Source organism: Delphinapterus leucas, chromosome 6 (assembly GCF_059928025.1).
Source record: "Delphinapterus leucas isolate spDelLeu-1000000601 "Yukka" chromosome 6, BTC_Dleu_Yukka2, whole genome shotgun sequence".
Lineage (NCBI taxonomy): Eukaryota > Metazoa > Chordata > Mammalia > Artiodactyla > Monodontidae > Delphinapterus > Delphinapterus leucas.
This window is the reverse complement of record NC_143134.1, coordinates 104,368,734-104,391,586: the sequence shown is the minus strand read 5'-3', so window position 1 is coordinate 104,391,586 and position 22,853 is coordinate 104,368,734. Positions and strand designations below refer to the sequence as shown.

The 22,853-nt window shown below is 37.9% G+C and overlaps 1 protein-coding gene across 1 annotated transcript in view; it reads left to right on the top strand.

Annotated features, from left to right (window-relative positions):
• Window positions 1–22,325, top strand: part of ZFP37 (ZFP37 zinc finger protein) — a 32,478-nt gene extending 10,153 nt beyond the window's left edge. Inside the window, exon 4 of the mRNA XM_022579014.2 lies at window positions 1,377–22,325. Coding sequence (XP_022434722.2) covers window positions 1,377–2,887 — 1,511 coding nt within the window. The 3' untranslated portion in view covers window positions 2,888–22,325. The remainder of the gene's footprint in view (window positions 1–1,376) is intronic.
• Window positions 22,326–22,853: the final 528 nt, after the last annotated feature.

Here is a 22,853-nt window from a genome sequence, read left to right as displayed (position 1 = left end):
TTCAAGTTTCAATTCTAAGTTCTTAGGAGAATTGTTGAATAGCTGGAGCCTGGTGTTTACCACTGTCTGATCAATTGTTTTCAAGGAGAAGTTGGATCATATACTATAAACATGGCTGCCTACATCTGGCAATGTGGGTGGTGGTCTCAGAGAAGGGAAGCATGGATTGAGAAGATATCTCAAAATGTATAATTGTATAATGTGTGGAGGAAAGAATGTGAGCAATCACTTAGAGTTAGGAATTAGCTTAAAATTTATAATTGGCAATTAGAGTGACCTGACAGGAAGGTGTGCTCCATAGCAAACTATTGGAAAACAAGTGTGTGTGTACACTGTAAATCCAAATGGTGTGAAGTTTATTTGCCAATATCAAACTTTATAATATGGTAAAAACATCAGGTAACTCATAGAAACTGTGGGATGTTTCTTACTACAGGAATTGCATTATTAATCATGGGTGGTAGCAGTGGAACATCCTTTCCTGCTTAATCCCTCAGTCATCTATATGCTGTTCAGTACTCTTTGATGGACTTACCTTATTTTCTCTTATTTTGGCTCTTTGGGGAGCAATAACAAAATTTTACTTGAGCTATCCTAAGTAAATGGAGGAATTTATTATAAGGCTTCTTGTAACCTAAGGGGTGATACTTCAGCTGGGGACTAGAACCAGTACTGGGAAGCCATTAGGAACTGGGATTATGCAAATGGTCTCTTTGAGGACACATGATCTTACATCTCTGCTTTTCTGTGTATGTATGCTTTATTCTTTGTACTGATGAACTTTCTGTTTACATAGGGAAAATGTGGCTTTGTAGTACTTGTCTTATATCATTTTTAAATTTAGCACCCAGTGGAGACTAACTAGAGTCTAAGTTTTTAGGAGACATACTCTTATTGGACATCTTGGCTTGAGCCAGCTGTCTCCAATCGTGACTATGGAGAGTTGGATGAATATAGATGGGCTGTAAGAGCCAAATACTATTGGTGGATTGGCAGTTATTAAATCTGGGCAGCTTGGGCTGAGGAGAGACTTCAAAAAGTGTCAGCAGCAATTACAGGCTTTTAACTTCATCTGTTTTTTATTCACTGCTCCTTGTGTTTATTTCATCTTTTATCCCAGGTTGCAAGGTCATATTTATAAACAGCCAAAGCCTTTTCTAATCACTATTGTCAATTTTCTTTTCCTGTTTTTACTACAGCACTTTGCCCCTCAAGTCCAAAAAGACAGGGACATTTGCACTTGATATTTCATTCACTTTAGGATACTAGGCTTGAATAAAGATTCAGCTCCACAACAAAGCATTTCTTTATAAGTTGTATTCCAAAATATAAGAGTGCAAAGATTCACAAGAATGTCTCATTGAATTCCACTTTAGAAGAAGTCCAGCAAGATGATGACCAGCTAGAGAACCACCAGGAATCTCAAAACAAACTCCTTGGGGAAGTTGCTTTCAAGAAAACAACTCTGACTAAGAAAAAGGGCCATGAATGTAGCTCATTGGGGAAAAAAAATGTGAGTACAAAATATGTTCCTTCAAAAAAAAAGCTTCTTAAATTTGATTCACATGGAAAGAATTTAGACTTACCTGGTCATGTAAGAAATTATGTAGAAAAGAAACCTGATGTAGCTAAAGAGCATATGAAATCATTCAGCCATAGCTTATCTGATACAAAGAAAGACAAAAATCAAACTGGAAAAAAATGTGAGAAATTACCCAACCATAGCTCACCTAATAGGCCTGACAAAACTCAAACTGGCAAGAAACATACTGAACGGGACAAAATTCAAACTGGAGAAAAACATAAGGAATCATCCAGCCATAGCTCATCTCATACTAAGTGTGACAAAACTCAGAATAAAGTGAAACCATATGAATGTAATGAATGTGGGAAGGTTCTCAGCCACAAACAAGGACTTGTTGACCATCAGAGAATTCATACAGGTGAGAAACCATATGAGTGTAATGAATGTGGGATAGCCTTTAGCCAAAAATCACACCTTGTTGTACACCAGAGAACTCACACTGGAGAAAAACCATATGAGTGTATTCAGTGTGGCAAAGCCCATGGTCATAAACATGCCCTCACTGACCATCTGAGAGTTCATACTGGTGAAAAGCCCTATGAATGTACTGAATGTGGGAAAACCTTCAGACATAGCTCAAACCTTATTCAACATGTGAGATCTCATACAGGCGAGAAGCCCTATGAATGTAAGGAATGTGGAAAGTCCTTTAGGTATAACTCATCTCTTACAGAACATGTGAGAACTCATACAGGTGAAATACCATACGAATGTAATGAATGTGGAAAAGCCTTTAAGTATAGCTCATCCCTTACTAAACATATGAGAATTCATACAGGTGAGAAACCCTTTCAATGTAGTGAATGTGGGAAAGCTTTCAGCAAGAAGTCACACCTCATTATACATCAAAGAACTCATACTAAAGAGAAACCCTATAAATGTAATGAATGTGGAAAAGCCTTTGGACATAGCTCATCTCTTACTTACCATATGAGAACTCATACCGGTGAAAGTCCTTTTGAATGCAATCAATGTGGGAAGGCTTTCAAGCAAATTGAAGGTCTTACTCAACATCAGAGAGTTCATACTGGGGAGAAGCCCTATGAGTGTAATGAATGTGGGAAAGCCTTTACCCAAAAGTCACACCTTATTGTACATCAGAGAACTCATACTGGGGAGAAACCCTATGAATGTAATGAATGTGGAAAAGCGTTCAATGCAAAGTCACAACTTGTTATACATCAGAGATCCCACACTGGAGAGAAACCTTATGAATGTAATGAATGTGGAAAAGCCTTCAAACAAAATGCATCCCTTACTAAACATATGAAAACTCATTCAGAAGAGAAATCTCATGAGTGAAATTAGTGTGGGAAATCTGAACTAAAGGTTTTATTTAACATTAGAAGTATTCTAACTTTAAAGAATGTTAGAAAGCTTTTAACAAGAAGTTACACCTCGTTACACATGAGAGAATTTGAAAATGAATCACCACATGGAAGAAATGGATGGAGAGTTTAAACCTTTTATATAAAATATTGTTTTAAAATATTTTAAATGATCTATATATTCAGGTTGAATATAAAGCATTTAAAATTGTTAATAATTGAATAATCAGAGCACTAGAGAAACAAATTACATTTTCTGACAATTCCTGAGTTGCTTGAGGGTTGTGTACTTAAGCACCACATGCGAGAATTGAATTTGCATATCTGTTTATTGCCATGTATAAATGTGTGTGACCATTGTTATGAGTTTCATCTTTGATGCTATCATGCAGCTCTTTCTTAATGTCTTTGCTAGTACCTGCGTCAGCAGAAAACTTTATAGAAGGGTTATTATCTATGTTAAAAAAAATGTTAACACAAAATTAAGAGAAAATGAAAGAAATCAGCTGAGAACACACAGGTGCTGGTAGGGAATGCTATCCAAGATATATTGTTGAGTGAAAAAAGCAGGTTGCTCAACTGTGTATATAGTTTATTCCCACTTGTGTACAAAAGGGTGTGTGTGTTTTCCTGTCTGTGTGTATGTATGTATGTATTTGTGTATATATATATATGTATATTTATATGTGAGTAGATTGGTTTGAAAAAATACAAAAGAAACTTAGCGGTTGCCATTGGGCACAGGACTACAGGAATGGGGTCTGGGATGGGATGGAGACCTCCTTTTTATTGTATACTCTTTACATTTTAAAATCATGTACATATATTATTTTCACAATTAAAATCCTTTTAATATGTATAAATCAGTACTAATGAAAAATTTCACTGAACCCACTCCATGATGTTATTTGACAAAGTAAGAGTTTCTATGCTTATTCATGAATGAGGATATGGTATTAAATTTGATATTGAATTCACAAAGGCTTTTCCTATCAAACATGTTCTTTCATTAAAATAATGAATTACAACTATAACTCAGCACTGTGTTTCTTTTATTCATCACATATTTAAAGACTGAAGATGAACTGTGATTGCAGCTGAATGAAAGTGATTTTCTGCACAATCACTCCATTTTATCTCATATTCAAAGTGCTTATACACAAATACCTCAATCTGGGATTTCAAATATATTGCAGCAAATGGCACTACTTCCTGTTCTTGCCCAATAGCAGACCTTGTTAATGTATCACTGCACTCTTTCTGAGTGAATCTAGACTTGGCCTCAGAATCATTCTTAAGCATGCATTCCAGAAGATACTGTTAATCAATTTGGGTTTGCACAGGAAACCTATTTTCCTATTTTTACTCATGAGTCATAGATTAAAAAAATACAGCTGAACTGTTCTAAAATTTAAGTTGTTACACTAAAAACAGTTACATAAGGACAAAAATGGTTTTGTAATATAAGGTAATAATAATATTTGATATGTATGTCACCTTTTACATTTTTCACAACACATTCACTGCATTACCTGATTTATTCCTCAGAATAAACATATAAGTTGGTAGGAAAGACTTGTCTAGTCATGGTCAATACTTCTCAATAAATATTTCACCTAGATACTAGCCTAGCATAATTATGGACCCTCAACCATATGTGATTAAATGCCATCTTTGCAAATATTTCCTATTCCAATGCCTGCCTTCTTGAACTCATTTTGGAGAATTAAAAAGTATGACTATTTAGAATGAAACGTGTGCATGTGTGTGTGCACATGTGCACATACATGTAATGAAAGATTAACTCACGGATATTATGCTCTCATTACCAAGTAACTTATTTACTGTCGGGGAAGAAAATGAAATGTGAAAGCCATTTCCATCAGTAATTTATTACCAGGTGAAAATCTAGCACTATGCACAGAATGAATCATGACTGTCCAGAGCTGTAGAAAATCTGTACTTTGTAGAAGAATAAAACAGTTGCACATATGGCTAGAAATTTCCTACACTTCTTGGAGAACCCATGGTAGTGCCACACCTGGGACAGTCAAGAATATAGGTATACCTGAATAGTAAAAATGAATGCTGGAAGTCATCCTGTGCAGTAAAAAATGAATTAAAATTTAGTATCAATTAATAGGAAATGATGTCTAAAAATAATTAGAAGCAAACAGGGCTTCCCTGGTGGCGCAGTTGTTAAGAATCTGCCTGCCAATTCAGGGGCACAGGTTCAAGCCCTGAGCCGGGAAGATCCCACATGCTGTGGAGCAATTAAGCCTGTGCGCCACAACTACTGAGCCTGCGCTCTGGAACCCACGAGCCACAACTACTGAGCCCGCGTACCACAACTACTGAGGCCCGTGCTCCTAGAGCCTGTGCTCTGCAACAAGAGAAGCCACCGCAATGAGAAGCCCGTGCACCGCAACGAAGAGTAGCCACCGCTCGCCGCAACTAGAGAAAGCCCGCATGCAGCAACGAAGACCCAACACAGCCAAAAATAAATAAATAAAATTTTTAAAAATATTAGAAGCAAACAATGAAAGAAAATAGACATACAGATGTGAGTCTAAATCAATGATACACCAGCTTGGGCATGCATCACAGTGGCCTGGAGGGCTTGTTAAAACATGGACTTTAGAAATGGGCCCCACCCACAAAATTTCTGACTCAGTAGGTCTGTGATGGGGCCTGAGAATTTGAATTTTAAATAAGTTCCCAGAAGATGCTGATGCTACTGGTCTGGGGACAACACTTTGAGAATCACTCATCTGAATAATTGTTTAAGTAAAATTTTAAAATATTTTTAAATGTTCCTGAGACATTTCTTCAATATAAAGAAGAGGAGGAGGCATATATACATATAATTAATTATTAACAGTTTAAAAACATTTCTTTATTCCAGAAATATTGATCATCTACTATATGCTGGGCACTGTTCTAAGTCTTAGAGATATAGCAGTCAACAAAACAAGAAGAAAAGAAATCTTGTCCTCAGAGAGCTTAATTCTAGAGTGGGAGACAGGCAGTAAATCTAAATATAGTTGTCCCTTGGTATCCACAGGGGACTGGTTCCAGGACCAGCCACAGATACCAAGATCTGCAAATGCTTATGTCCCATAGTCGGCCCTCCAAATCTGTGGTTCCATATCCAAAGATTCAACCAACTATGGATGATGTAGTACTATATATATTTATTGAAAAAATCCATGTATAATTGGACCCACACAGTTCAACCTGTGTTGTTCAAGAGTCAACTGTAATTAAAATACAGAGTATGACAGAGGGTGACAAGTGGTATGGCAAAAAACAAAACAGGGAAGGGAAATGCAATTGTAAGAGAATGCAGTTTTAAATATGGTGGTAGTGGTGGTACAAGCTCAAGCTTACTTAGTAGTGACACAATCTTGACGAATATGAAAACAAGTCATGTATATATGATGGAAGAGTGTTCCAGGCATACATTTTTTAGAATCTGAGGGAGTGGGAAGAGAGAGAAAGATGCTGAACTCCTCTGACATACAGAAGAGGAAAAAGTAAGAAATTTTTCTATTAAATCAAGATTTAAAAAATCAGATTTGCAGGAGAGGTAGAAAGCTCATACACCGCTTTTGGTAGTCAAGTTTGTACAACCTATTTAAATGTAAATCTGACAGTATACATCAAAGCCTGAAAATATTTTGCACTCCTACTTCCAGGAATCTATTCTATGAAACACAATCAGCGTGTACTATAATTATCACAGAACACAGAGAAGTTGGATAAAACATAAGTTGCCAATTAATTGATTAAAGTATGACACCCTCATAAGATAGAAGTTGGTGTGGTAGACGGAGATAATTTGAGAGAAAACATGCAGGTTTTTTTTAACATGAAAAACAACAAGACTGAGTTCATAGCAACCACAGCTACTGGAAAATGAGGGGAGAATCCCAGAAAAGAGAGACTCAAAGGGGGGGAACCCAAATTATGTGAATAAAGTCTGCACAAGTCTCTGGCTGACCCCTGAATCATGCAGGTATGGCACAACTCCTAACCCTTTGTCTTTTGAACTGAGCTTTCATTTGTGCTGCTTCCTCAGGGACAGAATTTAAAGTCTGAGTTCAACAATGTTAATTACTTGATAGAACAAAAACATTAACACTCCTCCAAGAAATATAATGGAATCCAGAATTGCCACAACTTAGCATTCATGATATCCAGGATACAAGACAAACTTACTTGACATTCAAAGAATTAGGAAAATGTGACCCCATTTCAAGAACAGACAACCAACCCAGAAATTGGAATAAGCTGATGAGGATATTAATGTAGCTATTATAACTATGCTTAATGAAATAAAATATGCTCAAAATGAATGTAAAGATTTTTAACTCAGAGAAGAAATAGAAACTACAAAGAAAAACTAAAAGAAAATTCTCAAACTGAAAAATACAATGTCTGAAATTTAAAATTCACAGGATAAGTTTGCCAAATGTAAATTACAGGGGAAAGAGTCATTGACTTGAAATAGATCAGTAGAAATGATCAAACAAGTGAGAGAAAAATGATGAAAAGACATTAACCTGTGACTTGGGGGACAAAAAAACATGTCTTGCATATATGTAGATGAAGTCCCAAAAGGAGAGTGAGGAGAGAATGGGACATACAAAATATTTGAAGATATAATGGCTGATATTTCCCCAAGTTTGGTAATTGACATAAATGTACTGATTTGAAAATCTCAGCAAACTCCAAGCAGGATGAAAATTAAGAAAACCATGATTAGGTACTTCCTAGACAAGCTCTATAACTTAAAGATAGAAGTAAAATCTTGGGACTTCCCTGGTGGTCCCAAGACTCCACGCTCCCAATGCAGGGGGCCCAGATTTGATCCCTGGTCGGGGAACTAGATCCTGCATGCATGCCGCAACTAAAAGTCTGCATGCCGCAACTAAGAAGCCCACACGCCACAAGTAAGAAGCCTGCATGCTGCAACTAAGACCCAGCACAGCCAAAATAAATGTATAAGTAAATATTTTTTAAAAAAGAAGAGCATGTTCCAAATCAATATCTTTAAAAAAAGAAAGAAAGAAAGAAAATCTTGAAATCCAGGGGAAAAAATGACACATATTTGATAAAAACAATCTTAATGATTGGTGACATCATCAAAAACTGTGGAGGCCAGAAGACAGTGGATCGGTATCCTTAAAAATGCTGTAGAAAAAAACCAAAAAAACCTTCAACCTCAACCTCAAATTCTATATCCAGCAAAACTATCCTTTAAGAATGGAGGTGGAGCAGATGGTGCCGAATAGTTTTTTTTTTAAGCCACAGTTTCATTGTCTTAGTTAAAACAGGATTATTAAGTGGTGATTTTAAATTCTTTTTTTTTATTAGCAACTTCAAGTATAACAACTGGAATAAGTGTTTGTTTTCTATTAACAAAAATGAATTTTGATAAAAAAGAAAAAAGAATGGAGGTGAAATAACAACATTTTAGATAAATGAATTAAGAGAATTTATTCCCAATGACCATAAAGTTCTTTGGGTTGAAGGGAAATAATACCAGATGGAAACTCAGCTCTTCAGGAAGCATTAAAGAGTAACAGAAATGGTAAATACATAGGTAAATATAAAAGACTATTCTAACTTGTTAATTTCTTTAAAATACTTAGGATTGTTTAAAACAAAACTTATAACATTGCCTTATGTGGATTGTAAGATATTTAGATGCAGTACATATAACAACTCTAGCATAAAGAAAGGGGAGTGGACCTATATTGTAGAGAGTTTCCAAATTTTATGTGCTATAAATAATAGCAATTGAAAGTAGAATGAAAGCCAAGGTTGTATAGAGCAATATCTAGAGAAACCATTAAAGAGTAAAGCAAAGAAGTATAGCCAGAAACACAGCAGATAAACTTAAATGAACCTCTAATAAGTATTTAAAATTCCTAATGGAAGCAGGAAAGGAGGTACAGAGGAAAAAAATCAAAGGGGAAAAACAATACAAATAATATGGTGGATCTAAATCCAACCATAGCAATAATTACATTAAAAGTTAATGGAGGGCTTCCATGGTGGCGCAGTGGTTGAGAGTCCGCCTGCCGATGCAGCGGACATGGGTTCGTGCCCCAGTCCGGGAAGATCCCACATGCGGCGGAGCGGCTAGGGCCGTGAGCCATGGCCACTGAGCCTGCGCGTCCAGAGCCTGTGCTCTGCAATGGGAGAGGCCACAACAGTGAGAGGCCCGCGTACCGGAAAAAAAAAAAAAAAGTTAATGGACTATAAATTGGAAGATTAGGATTGACACATACACACTACCATATATAAAATAGATAACTAATAAGGACCTACTGTATAGCACAGGGAACTTATACTGTAATTGCCTATATGGGAAAAGACTAAAAAAGAGTGGATATGTGTATATATATAACAGATTCATTTTGCTGTACCTCTGAAACTAACACAACATTGTAAATCAATTATACCCCAATAAAAATTAAAAAAAAAGTTAATGGACTAAAAGCTCCAATTAAAAGGCAGAGCTTTACATAATGGAGAGAAAAAAGCAAGACCCAGTTTTATGTTCTCTACAAGATCCAAACTTTAAAAAGTCACAGGTAAGTTAAAATTAAATGGATTGAAAATGATATATCATACAAATAGTAAGCATACAAAGGCTGGAATGGCCATATTAATAGCAGACAAAATAGACTTCTCTGTCTTCTTTTTTTTTTTTAGCTTTTTAACTTTTTTAAATTGAGGTATAGGGAATTCCCTGACGGTCCAATGGTTAGGACTCCAGCTCTCATGGCCGAGGGCCCAGGTTCTATCCCTGGTCGGGGAGCTAAAATCCCATAAGCTGCATGGCACAGCCAAAAAAACAAATAAATAAAATTAATTAAAAAAAATAAATAGGGCTTCCCTGGTGGCACAGTGGTTGAGAGTCCGCCTGCCGATGCAGGGGACACGGGTTCGTGCCCCAGTCTGGGAAGATCCCACATGCCGCGGAGCGGCTGGGCCCGTGAGCCATGGACGCTGAGCCTGCGCGTCTGGAGCCTGTGCTCCGCAACGGGAGAGGCCACAACAGTGAGAGGCCCGCGTACCGCAAAAAAATAAATAAAAAATAAAGTAGAGGTATAGTTGATTTACAATATTACATAAATGTTATGTGTACAGCATAGTGATTCAGAATTTTTAAAGATTATACTCCACTTATAGTTATTATAAAATATTGGCTATATTCCCTGTACTGTACAATATATCCTTGTAGCTTATTTATTTTATACATAGTAGTTTGTACCTCTTAATCTCCTACCCCTATCTTTCCCCTTCCCCTTTCCTCCTTCCCCCTCCCCATGGGTAACCAGTGGTTTGTTTTCTGTATCTGTGAATCTGTTTATTTTTTTAATATTTATTAGTTTTATTATTTAAATTCTATATGTAAATGATAACATACAGTATTTGTCTTTCTGCCTCTGACTTAATTCACTAAGCATGATACCTTCCAAGTCCATCCATGTTGTTGCAAGTGGCAAAATTTCATTCTTTTTTTATGGCTGAGGAGTATTCCATTGTACATATGTACCACATCTTCTTTATTCATTTATCTGTTGATGGATACTTAGGTTGCTTCCATATCTTGGCTATTGTAAATAATGCTGCTGTGAACATTGGGGTGCGTGTATCTTTTCAAATTAGTGTTTCTGTTTTCTTCAGATATATACCCAGGAGTGGAATTCCTGGGTTATATGGTAGCTCTATATTTAGTTTTTTGAGGAACTTCCATACTGTTTTCCACAGTGGCTGCACCAATTTACATTCCCACAAACAGTGCACTAGGGTTGCCTTTTCTCCACATCCTCTCCAATATTTGTTATTTGTGTATTTTTGATGATAGCCGTTCTGACAGGTGTGAGGTGAAATCTCATTGTGGTTTTGATTTGCATTTCTCTGATTAGCGATGTTGAGCATCTTTTCATGTGTGTGTTGCCCATCTGTATGTCTTCTTTGGAAAAATATCTTCTGCCTATTCAGGTCTTCTGCCCATTTTTTAATCAAAACAGACTTCTTGATAGAGTGTTATCAGACATAAAGAGGGCCAATTAAAAAAGATAAAAGGATCAATTCATCAGGAATACATAACATACATAAATGTCTATGCACCTAAAAGAGTTCCAAAGTACAGGCATACTTCAGAGTTATTGCAGATTCGGTTCCAGACCACCACAATAAAGTGAGTATCACAATAAAACAAGTCACATGAACTTTGTAGTTTCCCAGTGCATATATAAATCATATTTACACCGTACTGTAGCCTGTGGTGTGCAATAGCATTATGTCTAAAAAAATGTACATACCTTCGTTTAAAAAATACTTCATTACTAAAAAATGCTAACCATCATCTGGTCCTTCCGTGAGCTGTAATCTTTTTGCTGGTGGAGGGTCTTGCCTCGATGTTGACGGCTGCTGACTAATCAGGGTGATGGCTGCTGAAGGTTGGGATGGCTGCGGCAGTTTCCGAAAATAAGACAGCAACGTTCGTGGCACCCCCAAACAATTACAGTGATAACATCAAAGATCACTGATTACAGATCCCCACAACAAATATAATAATAATGACAAAGTTTGAAATATTGTGAGAATTACCAAAATGTGACACAGAGACACAAAGTGAGCAAATGCTGTTAGAAAAATGGCACTGAGAGACTAGCTCAATGCAAGGTTGCCACAAACCTTCAATTTTTAAAAGACATTTTTTTCTGCAAAGCGCAATAAAATGAGGTATGCCTGTATATGTAGCAGAAATTGAAAGAATTAAACAGAGATATCAATATTCCACAATCGTAATTGAAGATTTTCACATCCCCTTCTAGGCAATTGATAGAACAAACTAGACAGAAAATATTAGTGAAGATATAGACTACCTGAAGAGCACTATGAAAAACCTTGATATTTCTAGAACATTAGGTCTACAACTGTAGAATATACAGTGTTTTCAAGTGCACAGGGTATGTACACCAAGATAGAAAAATGCTGGGCCACACCACCAGTCCTGATACACTTAAAACAATTAAAATCATGCAGAGTTTGTTCTCTGACCACAATACAATTGTGATTGGGATCTCTGGAGACAGATTCTGAGATAGAGTTGAAGTTTCAGATGTTTCTTAAAGATCAATACCCATGAAAGGAAGGGGGAGAAGCAGGATTAGGCAAAGGAAGAAGTTTAAATACATTATAGGCCCAAAAAAGTCAACCTGGTGAGGAGCTCTGGGGTGAGTGTTTTTCTCTTCCAAGTGTCCTGTATTGGGTCTTCATACCCTGACCCCAACCTTGCTCATTCACCAAATGCAGGCTTCCCTGCAAAGGGCATGACCTTGGGTGAGGCAGCTCTCTGTAGCTGAGGCCCACCTTTAAGTAGCTGACAGCTAGAAATTGTCTTCTAGTTGTACTCCCCACAGCTGAGCAGTAAGACCTTCCTTGCAGAAGAATCTGGATATGCAACTCTATGTCTATCATAATCCATCCCTTGCTCTGCTCAGATATACTTCTCCATACATATCTATATATCTATGTATATCTCCTATATATCATTATATCTTGGCTGCACCGCTAACAAGCTGTGTGACCTTTTGGTGCCTGAAATTCCTCCTCTGTAAAACAGGGATAATAATGGTTTTCCCCCTCAGCATTAAATTAGATCAGAGGTCAGCAAATTTCTTCTCTAAAGGGATAGATAATATTGATAAATATTTTAGATTTGGGGGGCCATATGGTTTCTGTCACGACTCCTCAACTCTGCTGTTATAACACAAAAACAGTCATAGACAATATGTAAATGAGTGAGCATGGCCAATAAAACTTTATTTATTAAAACAGACAGCAGGCCAGATTTGCCCACGGGCTGTAGATTGCGGACCCCTGAATTAGATTATACATGTAAGAGAACTATTAATTTAGGGCCTCATAAGGCAAAGGAGATTCCCCTGATCCTTGGCAAGGAATGTCCCCCCAAAACAGGAGTGTGTGGCCATTCCCCACGGAGAGAGTCACCTGAATCAAGATGTGGAGGTACGATCAGGATGTCAGATCCAGGGATGTGAAAAGTGGTTTATTATACCTGCTATTCTGTTGAGAAATCCCTTCTTCACTCTGTTTTCCTGACAAATTCCTGCTCCTCTTCCAAGACTCAGTTTTTAAAATCATGTCCTAAGCCTTCCTGAGAGCCCTTCCCACACCTCCATCACTACCACCCAGTCCCTGACAGAGTCAGCCCCCTCTTACTGTGCTCCCGCAGCACACATCATGCCCCTGTCAGAGCACTGATCACACTGCACTGGCGTTATCAGATTGAGCTCCTCCCTTGCATCATCAAGCATGGCAATAATAAATGTGTGTGACTGAAGGAATGCATGAGCTTTACATTACAGAGAAAAAGTTGGGAGACATAAATATATAGCTAACAAATCAGGGGAGCTAAACTGATTCTGACACAGTCTTGCCCTGAGTAGCTGTCAGACCAAAGGGTAGAAAGACACAAGTATTGGAAATCCCAGTCCCAGACAACAACATGGCTGTGACAGAGGAAGGCATGTTCAGCTGTGCCCATAAAAAGAACAGATGCCTGGGGGATCTGGAAAAACCTAGAGAGAAGAGGATGTTGGAGCCCAGCTTTGAAGCATGAATAGTAGTTCTCCTGGCATATGGTTGGGAAGGATATTCCAGAAGCATGAAGTACACTGTATCTGATTTTAAAGAGCTGAGTGACCCCTGAGAATTAATCTCCAGTGTCTTTAAGCATTAGTTAGGGCTGGCTATTCTGTAGTAATGTTAAAAGGTAAACTAAGGCATATTAAAATTTGTAAGAGTTTGAGCAAAAAGTGATTTGAATTGGGCAGCACCAAACCAGAGGTGGTTAGAAGTATGCCACTGGCAGGAGCTAGGGGGTAAGACTTTTACAGAGAAGACAGAAGCAAAGCAAGGAAATTATTTGACTGCTGGTAGTTTAAGCAGTTGCCTTATTTGTAGTTCCCCTTATTTGGGAAAGCTTGTTGGCTGTTTGTGATTGGTTGTCCTTAGGTTTTGATTTCTTAACGTCGAGGCATTTGACAGGCTTAGGTTTTGGTTTGCTTATGAAGGCTGCTAAGGCATTAGAATCATCTCAGTCTAATGGCCTCCTTGTTTAATTAATTTAACAGTAATAACATTATATGGTATTTATTATTTTAAAACTAGATTCTGGGACTTCCCTGGCAGACCAGTGGTTAAGACTTCACCTTCCAGTGCAGGGGGTGCAGGTTCAATCCCTCGTCGGGGAGCTAAGATCCCACATGCCTCGCAGCCAAAAAGCCAAAACATAAAACAGAAGCAATATCATAACAAATTCAATAAAGACTCTAAAAATGGTCCACATCAAAAAAATCTTTAAAAAAACCCAAACTGTAGATTCTAAAGTGCTTTTCACTGACACTGACGCTGTAGCTTTCTTCCTTAGGTCAGCAAACATTGAAATACCCAAATAAGTATTTCACAACCTTCCGCTACTTTACAACATAGAAAGGACTAAAGGAAAGTGGCTGACCCAAGGCCACAGAGCAAGTTCAAGACCAGATTGAGAGGAGAACCCAGGAGTTCTGAATTATCCTTCAGAGTTTAACCCCAAACACTTTCCCTCTGCTACTATCTGATGTGTCTTTAGCAGGGGCAGAGTCTTCCCATCCCAGTCAGGGAAAGTGGCCCTGGGAGAAAACATCTGAATTTCATTTTTTAGGATGATTATCAGTGGTTTGCTGGATGAAACGCAACCTGACTTTCCCTCTCCCAGGGCTGTCTCCGGGGGAGAACACTGCACCACTCTGACTTCTCCACCTCAGTTAAAACCTACTTTAGTAAACATACAATAAGTGCTCAATAAACATTTACTGTTATTATTACCATATCTCAGATTGTCAAAGTGAGGCAATGTTACGTAGATCAAACAACTTAAACCCTCAGAGACTTCTCATCTCCTTAACAGGAGGGGCTTCCCCTGCTTTGCTGTTCCACTTCCCCATCTTTGCTTTACACCCTCCTGCTGTGTTTCCATTTTCTACACGTCTTAGCTGAATAGGTTCCATCCTCCTATACCTGGAATTCTTTCCTAGTTTATGTCTTTGCTCCTTCATTGTTTCCGTACACCTTTTCCGTAGCTCCCGTATTCCAGTTCTCACAGACTTTGCTCTGAGAATTTTCTGCTGTACGGCACCAACACCTACTCGAAATATGGCGCCTCCCAGTCTGTCCCACTTTTCGCTCAACGGGCGCGGCCACGTTAACCCCCTGGCTAAGGGAGACTAACAACCGGGGAAGTGTCGCGATAAAGGCAAGTCAGGGGCCGTGCCACCTTCCGCGATAGCGCAGAGGGTTCAGTGTCCCCGGTGTTGTAAGGGGCGGATTATAGCTTTCAGCTAAGGGCAAGGGAGGAGAGGCGGGAAGGTGAGGAGTCCGGTTTTCAGGAAAGGTTTCAGTCACTGACTGCGGTGTTGGGAGTAAGGGCGTCATGTTTGACCAGCGGTTGAGCGTTTGTAGCGGTGCGTGTATTCCGGTCCTGTCGTGGTTAGTCATTAAGGTGGCTTGCCTAAGATAGTGATTGCCGCCCAGTGGTGCTGCTGGTAGTGGACTCTGAGGAGGGTCAGAGGCTTACTGTGGGGTTTGTGGGGCTAGTGATTGGCCCTACCTGTGTGAGTGATTCAGAGCCTTTCAGGGTCATGGGTTGAAGTGACAGAAGTCAATGGTTGGGGCCCTGAAGGGGGGTATCCCTTCCTTAGTGTTATTTAGGGTCAGTGAGTGGAGGCTGTAGTGCACCTGCGGGGCGCCTCTGTGATAGCTTAGGGAGCAGGCGGCTCGTGGTCAGTGATTGGGGCTACAGCTTAAATTTTAACAGCTTGCATCCAGGCTGCGCTCTGCACATGTCATTATGTGCTGGGTTTCCTTGTGTGGGTTTATGCCAGCAAGGATGTTGAGGATGGGGGAGAGTTCCCATCCTTCCCCCAGAGGTTCTGTTTCCATCCTTGGATCTATCTCCTAAACAGACTTCAGGCAGTTTATGTTCGCTGCTACTAATCTTGTAACTAGTCAAGTACTTCAAGCCAAAGCCTTTACTCAGAAACACTCTCTCAAACCTCCTTTGCCTTCTCCCTGTCCTTCAATCTATGCGCTGTCCCTGGACAATTTTAACCACACTCATTGTATCAGTTTCCACCCTTAAACTCGTGACTTTACCATCTATAACTCCAGCCCAGACTTTTCTAACAAGCTCCAGATTCACAGTAGCCAGCTCTCTCCTACACACCTCTGTGAGGTTTACTCACAGACATTTCAATCTTAGCATGATCAAAATAGTTATCTTCCTTCTTCATACTTTACCTACTCATCCTACTATATTCTACATCATTATAAATGACATCACTCTTCGTCCAGATAGGTATAATAAAAATCCAGAAATCCTTATTTTTTCCTTTCAGGCAAACTCCCTCTAGTGAATTGTGCCCTTTAGAACTTCCTTGATATGATCTTGGATTAAGAGGTCAGTAGGACAATAGCTGCTAACAATAACTATCATTTTTTGTTTCAAAAATAATATAACTTTATTCTAGAAAAATTGGAAACTGAAAATGCTAAACGCAACTTAATAGAAATCACTTCTAATCCTGCCACCCAAAGACAACCATAACATTTTGATGTATGTCATTTTAGTCACTTTTTTCTTACAAATATATTTCTTTTCAACATGTTTATTGTTTTATGACTTATTTTTCTTGCTTTGTAATTCAACAAGAAAACCTTTTTCCAGTATGTAAATACTTTTATAAGACATTTTTAATGACTGTGTGGTATTCTATTTTTTCGGTAATTGATTTAACCAAACCCTATTGTCAAACATCTAAGTGGTCTCTCTGAATATTTGAAAGGAGCAGTCTCTAAAGGGTAGTCTTTTATGTAGTTGATCATAGGATTTCATAGCCTCATGGTTGTGGGAATCACAGAGCAGGCTCAGACTCTCAAAGCTATCTTCTTTTTCCCCTCCCTGCTCATCCCAGCTCTGTCTGTACAGATTCTACTGCTTCTGAAGAGCAACAGAAAATGAGCAAGTCTCAGGTAAGTGAGCTATTTATACCCCATTTTGTTTTCCACTGTATTTGAGGCAGTTTAAAAGAATTAATTCAATTAACTGAAAAAATGGAAATAGAGATTGGGGAAAATAAAATAGAAGATCTGACCAAGGAAACTTGGAACATAGACATACAAGTTGTAGGATCTTTCAGAGTTAAAGTTGAGCATACCATCTGCAATTATATGATTTACATTGTACATTAAATTTGATAATTTCTTGAAGATAGTAAAGAGTTTTTTTTGCATTTAGGTTTGAAGTTATTCTCCTGATGGGACTTCATGCATATGATGTAGTAGTCAGTGTCCTTAACATTTACCAACACATGATAAATTCCATAGCAGTTTTCTCCCTGGCTGTTTCTTAAACCATTTCTCCAAATAAGTATAGGGCATAATAACAAGGCAGAATTCAATTTCTAGGCAGTAAAATCAGAGGGCCAAGTACACAGCTGTCAAACAGTCTGGCTTGATTCGTGAATAAAATCTGTAATTTTGGAAGCAGCATTTCTGGGAGTTTGTAAAATTAGTCCAGGGGATTCATGTCATTAAAGGTAATACTAATTTTAATTTTATTAAATTTAAAATAATTTTAATTTGCAGTTTTTGACCAATAAATAATCAGATATTTTTCCTTTAAAATACAATAGATTGAGAACCTCGAAGTGTATATCAAGTGAACATGCTTGGTGGATAGTGGAGATCAAGTGAATTTGCTAATTTCTGTTGGTTTATCACTCAGCTACTAGCCAGCATCTTAGTGGTTGTGATTGTCATACAGTTTTAAATGTTTTTATTTGAAGGTACATATTGTTTGATTTTTACCTATAATGTTCCATTGGTTTATTCCCACTGTGTAGCATATAACTTCAGCATAGTAGTGTTCAAAGTGGGGAGCATGCATTCCTTAGGAGATGTGCAAGATGATCCCCTGGGAAATGGAGAGAAAAGATGAGAAATTCTACTTATATATCTTTTTATGACCATAATATCTCAGTATTGAGTTGCTTATATATAACTTATGGGTTTTTTTAAAGGTGTATATTATTGATGTGTGTGCTTTTTTTAACTGAAAAATGTCTCACCAAGATTCGCCTCTTTAGAACAAAATATGCTCCTGTCAACCAGGAGATTCCAAAAATTTTAGGAGCTCTGTCAAAAAATCAGAGTCAAACATCAAATATTAGAACAAAAGATGCTCCTGGTACCTTTATTGCTTAGGAAATTACAAAAGTTTTAGGAGCTATGACCAAGAGCCAGGGAGAAGACTAAAATATATATTTCTTATCATATCACAATATCATGGTTTCTGATTTTTAAAAGTTTGGGGATTACTGGGGTTTTTTTCTTCTTTTTTTCATTGAAGTATAGTTGCTGTACAGTACTGTATAAGTTATAGGTTTACAATATAGTGATACACAATTTTTAAAGGTTATACTCCATTTATAATAAAATATTTGCTATATTCCCTATGTTGTACAATACATCCTTGTAGCTTATTTTATACCTAATAGTTTGTACCTCTTAGTCCCCTACCCCTATATTTCCCTTCCCCTCTTCCCACTGGTAACCACTAATTTGTTCTCTGTATCTGTGAGGACTACTGGGTTTTGTACCTATAATTCTGTACCCAATTTCAGTGTGTGGGTTTTTCCATACCACCAAGCAGTCTTCCAACACCAGCTGGGTGTTCTACAATTTAACTTAATTTTGACACTACCTACTTGGAGAAAGCATCAGATCCTATAGGTTACGGGCTTAGTTCCACAAGGCTGCCCTTCACCTCGGATGCTAGTTGCAAGTCCAGATTGTTATCTGTGCTTCTGACCCACTGGCTGTAAATCAGAGGTTCCCACCACCCCCTCCTTTGTTTTGATTTATTTGCTACAGGGGCTCACAGGACCCAGGAAACCAGTTTACTCACTAGATTACCAGTTTGTTATTAAAGGATATGAATCAAGAGCCAGATGAAGAGATACATAGGTCCTGAACAAAGGAGCTTGGGGGCCAGCATGTGACACATGGAAGCACTGTGGTCCACCACCCTGGAGGTTTTCTGAACCCTTTCCTCTTGGGTCTTTATGGAGACTTCATTATGTAGGTGTGATTAATTATCATTGGCCATTGGTGATTTGTTCAACCTCTAGCCCTGCTCCGCTCCCTAGAAATCAGGGAGTGGGGCTAAAAAAAAAAAGCACCCTCTATTCACAGTTGGCTTCCCTGGCAACTAGCCCCCATACTTAGGTGCTTTCCAAAGATACCTCATTAACATAACAAAAGATACGTTTATCCCACTCCTCACAGAAAATTCAAGGGTTTTTAGGAGCTCTGTGCCAGGAACAGGATAAGGACCAAATATACTTTATTATAAACCACAGTGTCACAGTACCATTGGTACTAGTGCATCTCCTCATTTCCTTTATTCAGCTACCAACTCCCATAGTCATAGTCCAGATTTATAATTACCAGTAGCTCCAAGCATTTCACTCTCTGGCCCTTCCTTCCTTCCTTCTTTCTTTCTTTCTTTTCTTTCTTTCATTTTTTGACTGCGTTGGCCTTCGTTGCTGTGTGCGGGCTTTCTCTAGTTGCGGTGAGCGGGGGCTACTCTTCCTTGCGGTGCGTGGGCTTCTCATTGTCGTTGGCCATTATTTCTATTTCTAGCTCATTATCTAGTACCTTGACTCCAGAAATTCTTCAGTTCTGTACAGACCTCTGATCAATTGATCATCCATTTTTTCACTGTTTATTACATTCCTCTCCCCACTTCTTAATTCTCTCTTTTCTCAGCTTGAATTCCATGCTTCTCAGTTTTTGTTAGGAGCAACTGTCACCCCACGGAAGTCCAGTTGCCTACCCATTATTGCCATGTACATGTCAATTATAATAGATACCTTGAGCTTAATGGGGCAAGTAGATTTTCTTGTGGTAAAAAATATATAACATAAAGTTTGCCATTTTAACCATTTTTATGTGTACGATCAGTTGTATCAGTTATATTCACAATTTGTGCATCTATCACCACTATTTCCAGAACATTTTCATCACCCCAAACAGAAACTCTATGCCCAACGAGCGATAACTCTCATTCTTCCCTTCCTCCCACAGCCCCTGGTAGCTTAAAACTACTTTCTGACTCTGTAAATTTGCCTATTCAAGTTATTTCATGCAAGTGGAATCATACAGTATTTGTCCTTGTGTGTCTAACTTATTTTACTTAACATGTTTTCAAGGTTTATCTGTGCTGTAGCATGTATCAGAACTTCATTCCTTTTTATGGCTGAATAATATTCCACTCTATGTATATACCACATTCTGTTTATCCATTCATCTGCTGATGGACACTTGGGTTGTTTGTACCTTTTGGCTTTATTGTAAATAAAGCTGCTATGAACATTTGTATACAAGTATCGGTTTGAGTCCTGTTTTCAAATCTTTTAGGTATATACCTAAGAGTGGAATTTCTGGGTCATATGGTAATTCTATGTTTAACTTTTGTAGGAACTACACAGCAATTTATGAGGATTCCAGTTTCTTCACGTCATTGCTAACACTTGTATTTTCTATTTTGTTGTTGATAACCATCCTACTGGGGTAAAGTGGTATCTCATTATGGTTTTGATTTGTTTCTCCATTGACTAATGACGTTGAGCATCTTTTCATGTGCTTATTGTCAGTTTGCATATCTTCTTTGCAGAAATGTCTATTCATGTTCTTTGCCCATTTTTTCACTGAATCATTTGTCTTTTTATTGTTGAACAAATAGAATTCTTGATTCCACCTCTCCCTCCACCAAGACCAGATCTTTCTTGTCTCCTGGACTTCAGTGGGATGCAGTTGCTTACACCAAAAACCAAGGAGTTTTAGTTGATTCCTCTCCTTTCTTCATACACTGTCTTTCAGAAGTATCTCAGTTGGATTTGATTAAGATCAAATTTTAAAAGAGAGTGCTCTTATTGAGGTAGAACTTAATCATGTTTTGAAAAGTAAGGAACAGTGAGTTCATTAGCACTTTATTGTTACTAACTGGTCAAAAATTATTTCATTTTTCTCATTATGTCTAGATATGCATTTTAAAAATTGAGTAGATTAAATGTTACTTACATTTTTTATTTTAATTTAAACTTTAAAAAACAATGGTTTCTGCTTTATTTAATTTTTTAAAGTGTTTTAATGGAAAAATTCAAACATATATAAAAATATAGAGAACAGTGTAATAAAACCCTTGTACTTCCTCATATATTTTCAACAATTAATATTTTACCAATCTGACATCTTTCCTCTTTCTCTCCTTTTATTTATTTGTTCTCTAGAGTTGCACATTTTAAAGCAAATCTCATACATGGCATTTCGCCAGTATATACTTGCTTTGCAGATTACTGTTGTTGTTATCTTCGTTTTCTGACAAGTGATACTGGTTTTCCCTTTAGTGGTTTCCTTTTAAAATACATTTATTTAAGTAAAGAAGTTGTTGAGTTAAAACTATTAAGTCAATAATAGCGCAGGTGACATGCAGATATGGTAAAACTTCTGAAGGCTGTATGTGAAAAAATAATGTTTGAGAGCATTATACTGAAGTGCTCACAGGTCCTTGAATTTACCATGTTCTTCATGTACACATGCCTTTTTCCTACTCCACTCTTCATCTGGAATGATCTTTCTCCCTCCTCCACAGGTTACCAGAGAATACACTATTCATTTTTTATGTTTCAAAAACTTATTATTTTATCTTTACATTTAAAATTTTTTATTTTTACATTTTTCATTATTCATTTTGTATAACTTTACAAAGCCCAAAATAGAATCACTCTTTCTTGCCTATTTCTGTCATAACCTATTTAACATCTTATAGCATTTATATACTTACTTGTTTGCCTCCATCTACTAGTCTGTAAACCTGCTGTGTTTTATTCATATTCGTATCCTGAGCACCAAATAGTGCTGGTCACATAGGTGCTTAATACATGCTTGATGGAAAGAGAATGGATGATTCTCAATGGCAAAGTTTTTCTAATAGGAGTTTGACTTCTCCCACATAGTAGAACCCAAAATTGGCCTCATGGTAAATATTTTCTTTAACTTTTTGTGATGAACCCTGCATGATGAAAACAGCAATTATTTCTCATACATCTCTTATACATCACTCAGTGTTTTCACTTCAGATTTAATAGGAATGTTCTGTTACAGGGATTTGTTTCATTCAAAGATGTGACTGTGGACTTTACTCAGGAGGAGTGGCAGCAGCTGGACTCTGCTCAAAGAAACCTGTACAAGGATGTGATGCTGGAGAACTATAGCAACCTTGTTTCAGTGGGTAAGGACATCTTCCCTCAGAGGGTACTGATATTAGTTACCTATTGTTGTATAACAATTATTATAGTGGCTTAAAGTAAACATTTTTTAACAAACAATTTCTGTAGGTCAGGAATATGGAACAACTCAGCTGGGTGGTTCTGGCTTGTGGTCTCCCATGTGGTTGTAGTCAGATGTTAGCAGGGGCTGAATTCATCTGAAAACTTGACTGGGACTGTAGGATCCATTTCTAAGGTAACTCACTCCCGTGGCTGTTGACAGGAGCCTTAGTTCCTTGCTGTTCATTGGCTGGAGATCTCAATTCCTTGCCATATGGGCCTGTTCTCACGACCTGGCAACTAATTTCCCCTAGATAGAGTGAGAGCAAGGAGGAAGTCACAGTGCCTTTTATGACCAAGTCTCTGAAATCACACATGATCACTTCTACCTTCTTGTGTTCATTAGAAGTGAGTTACTAGATATACAGATTGCCAGCAAACACACGAAAGGATGCT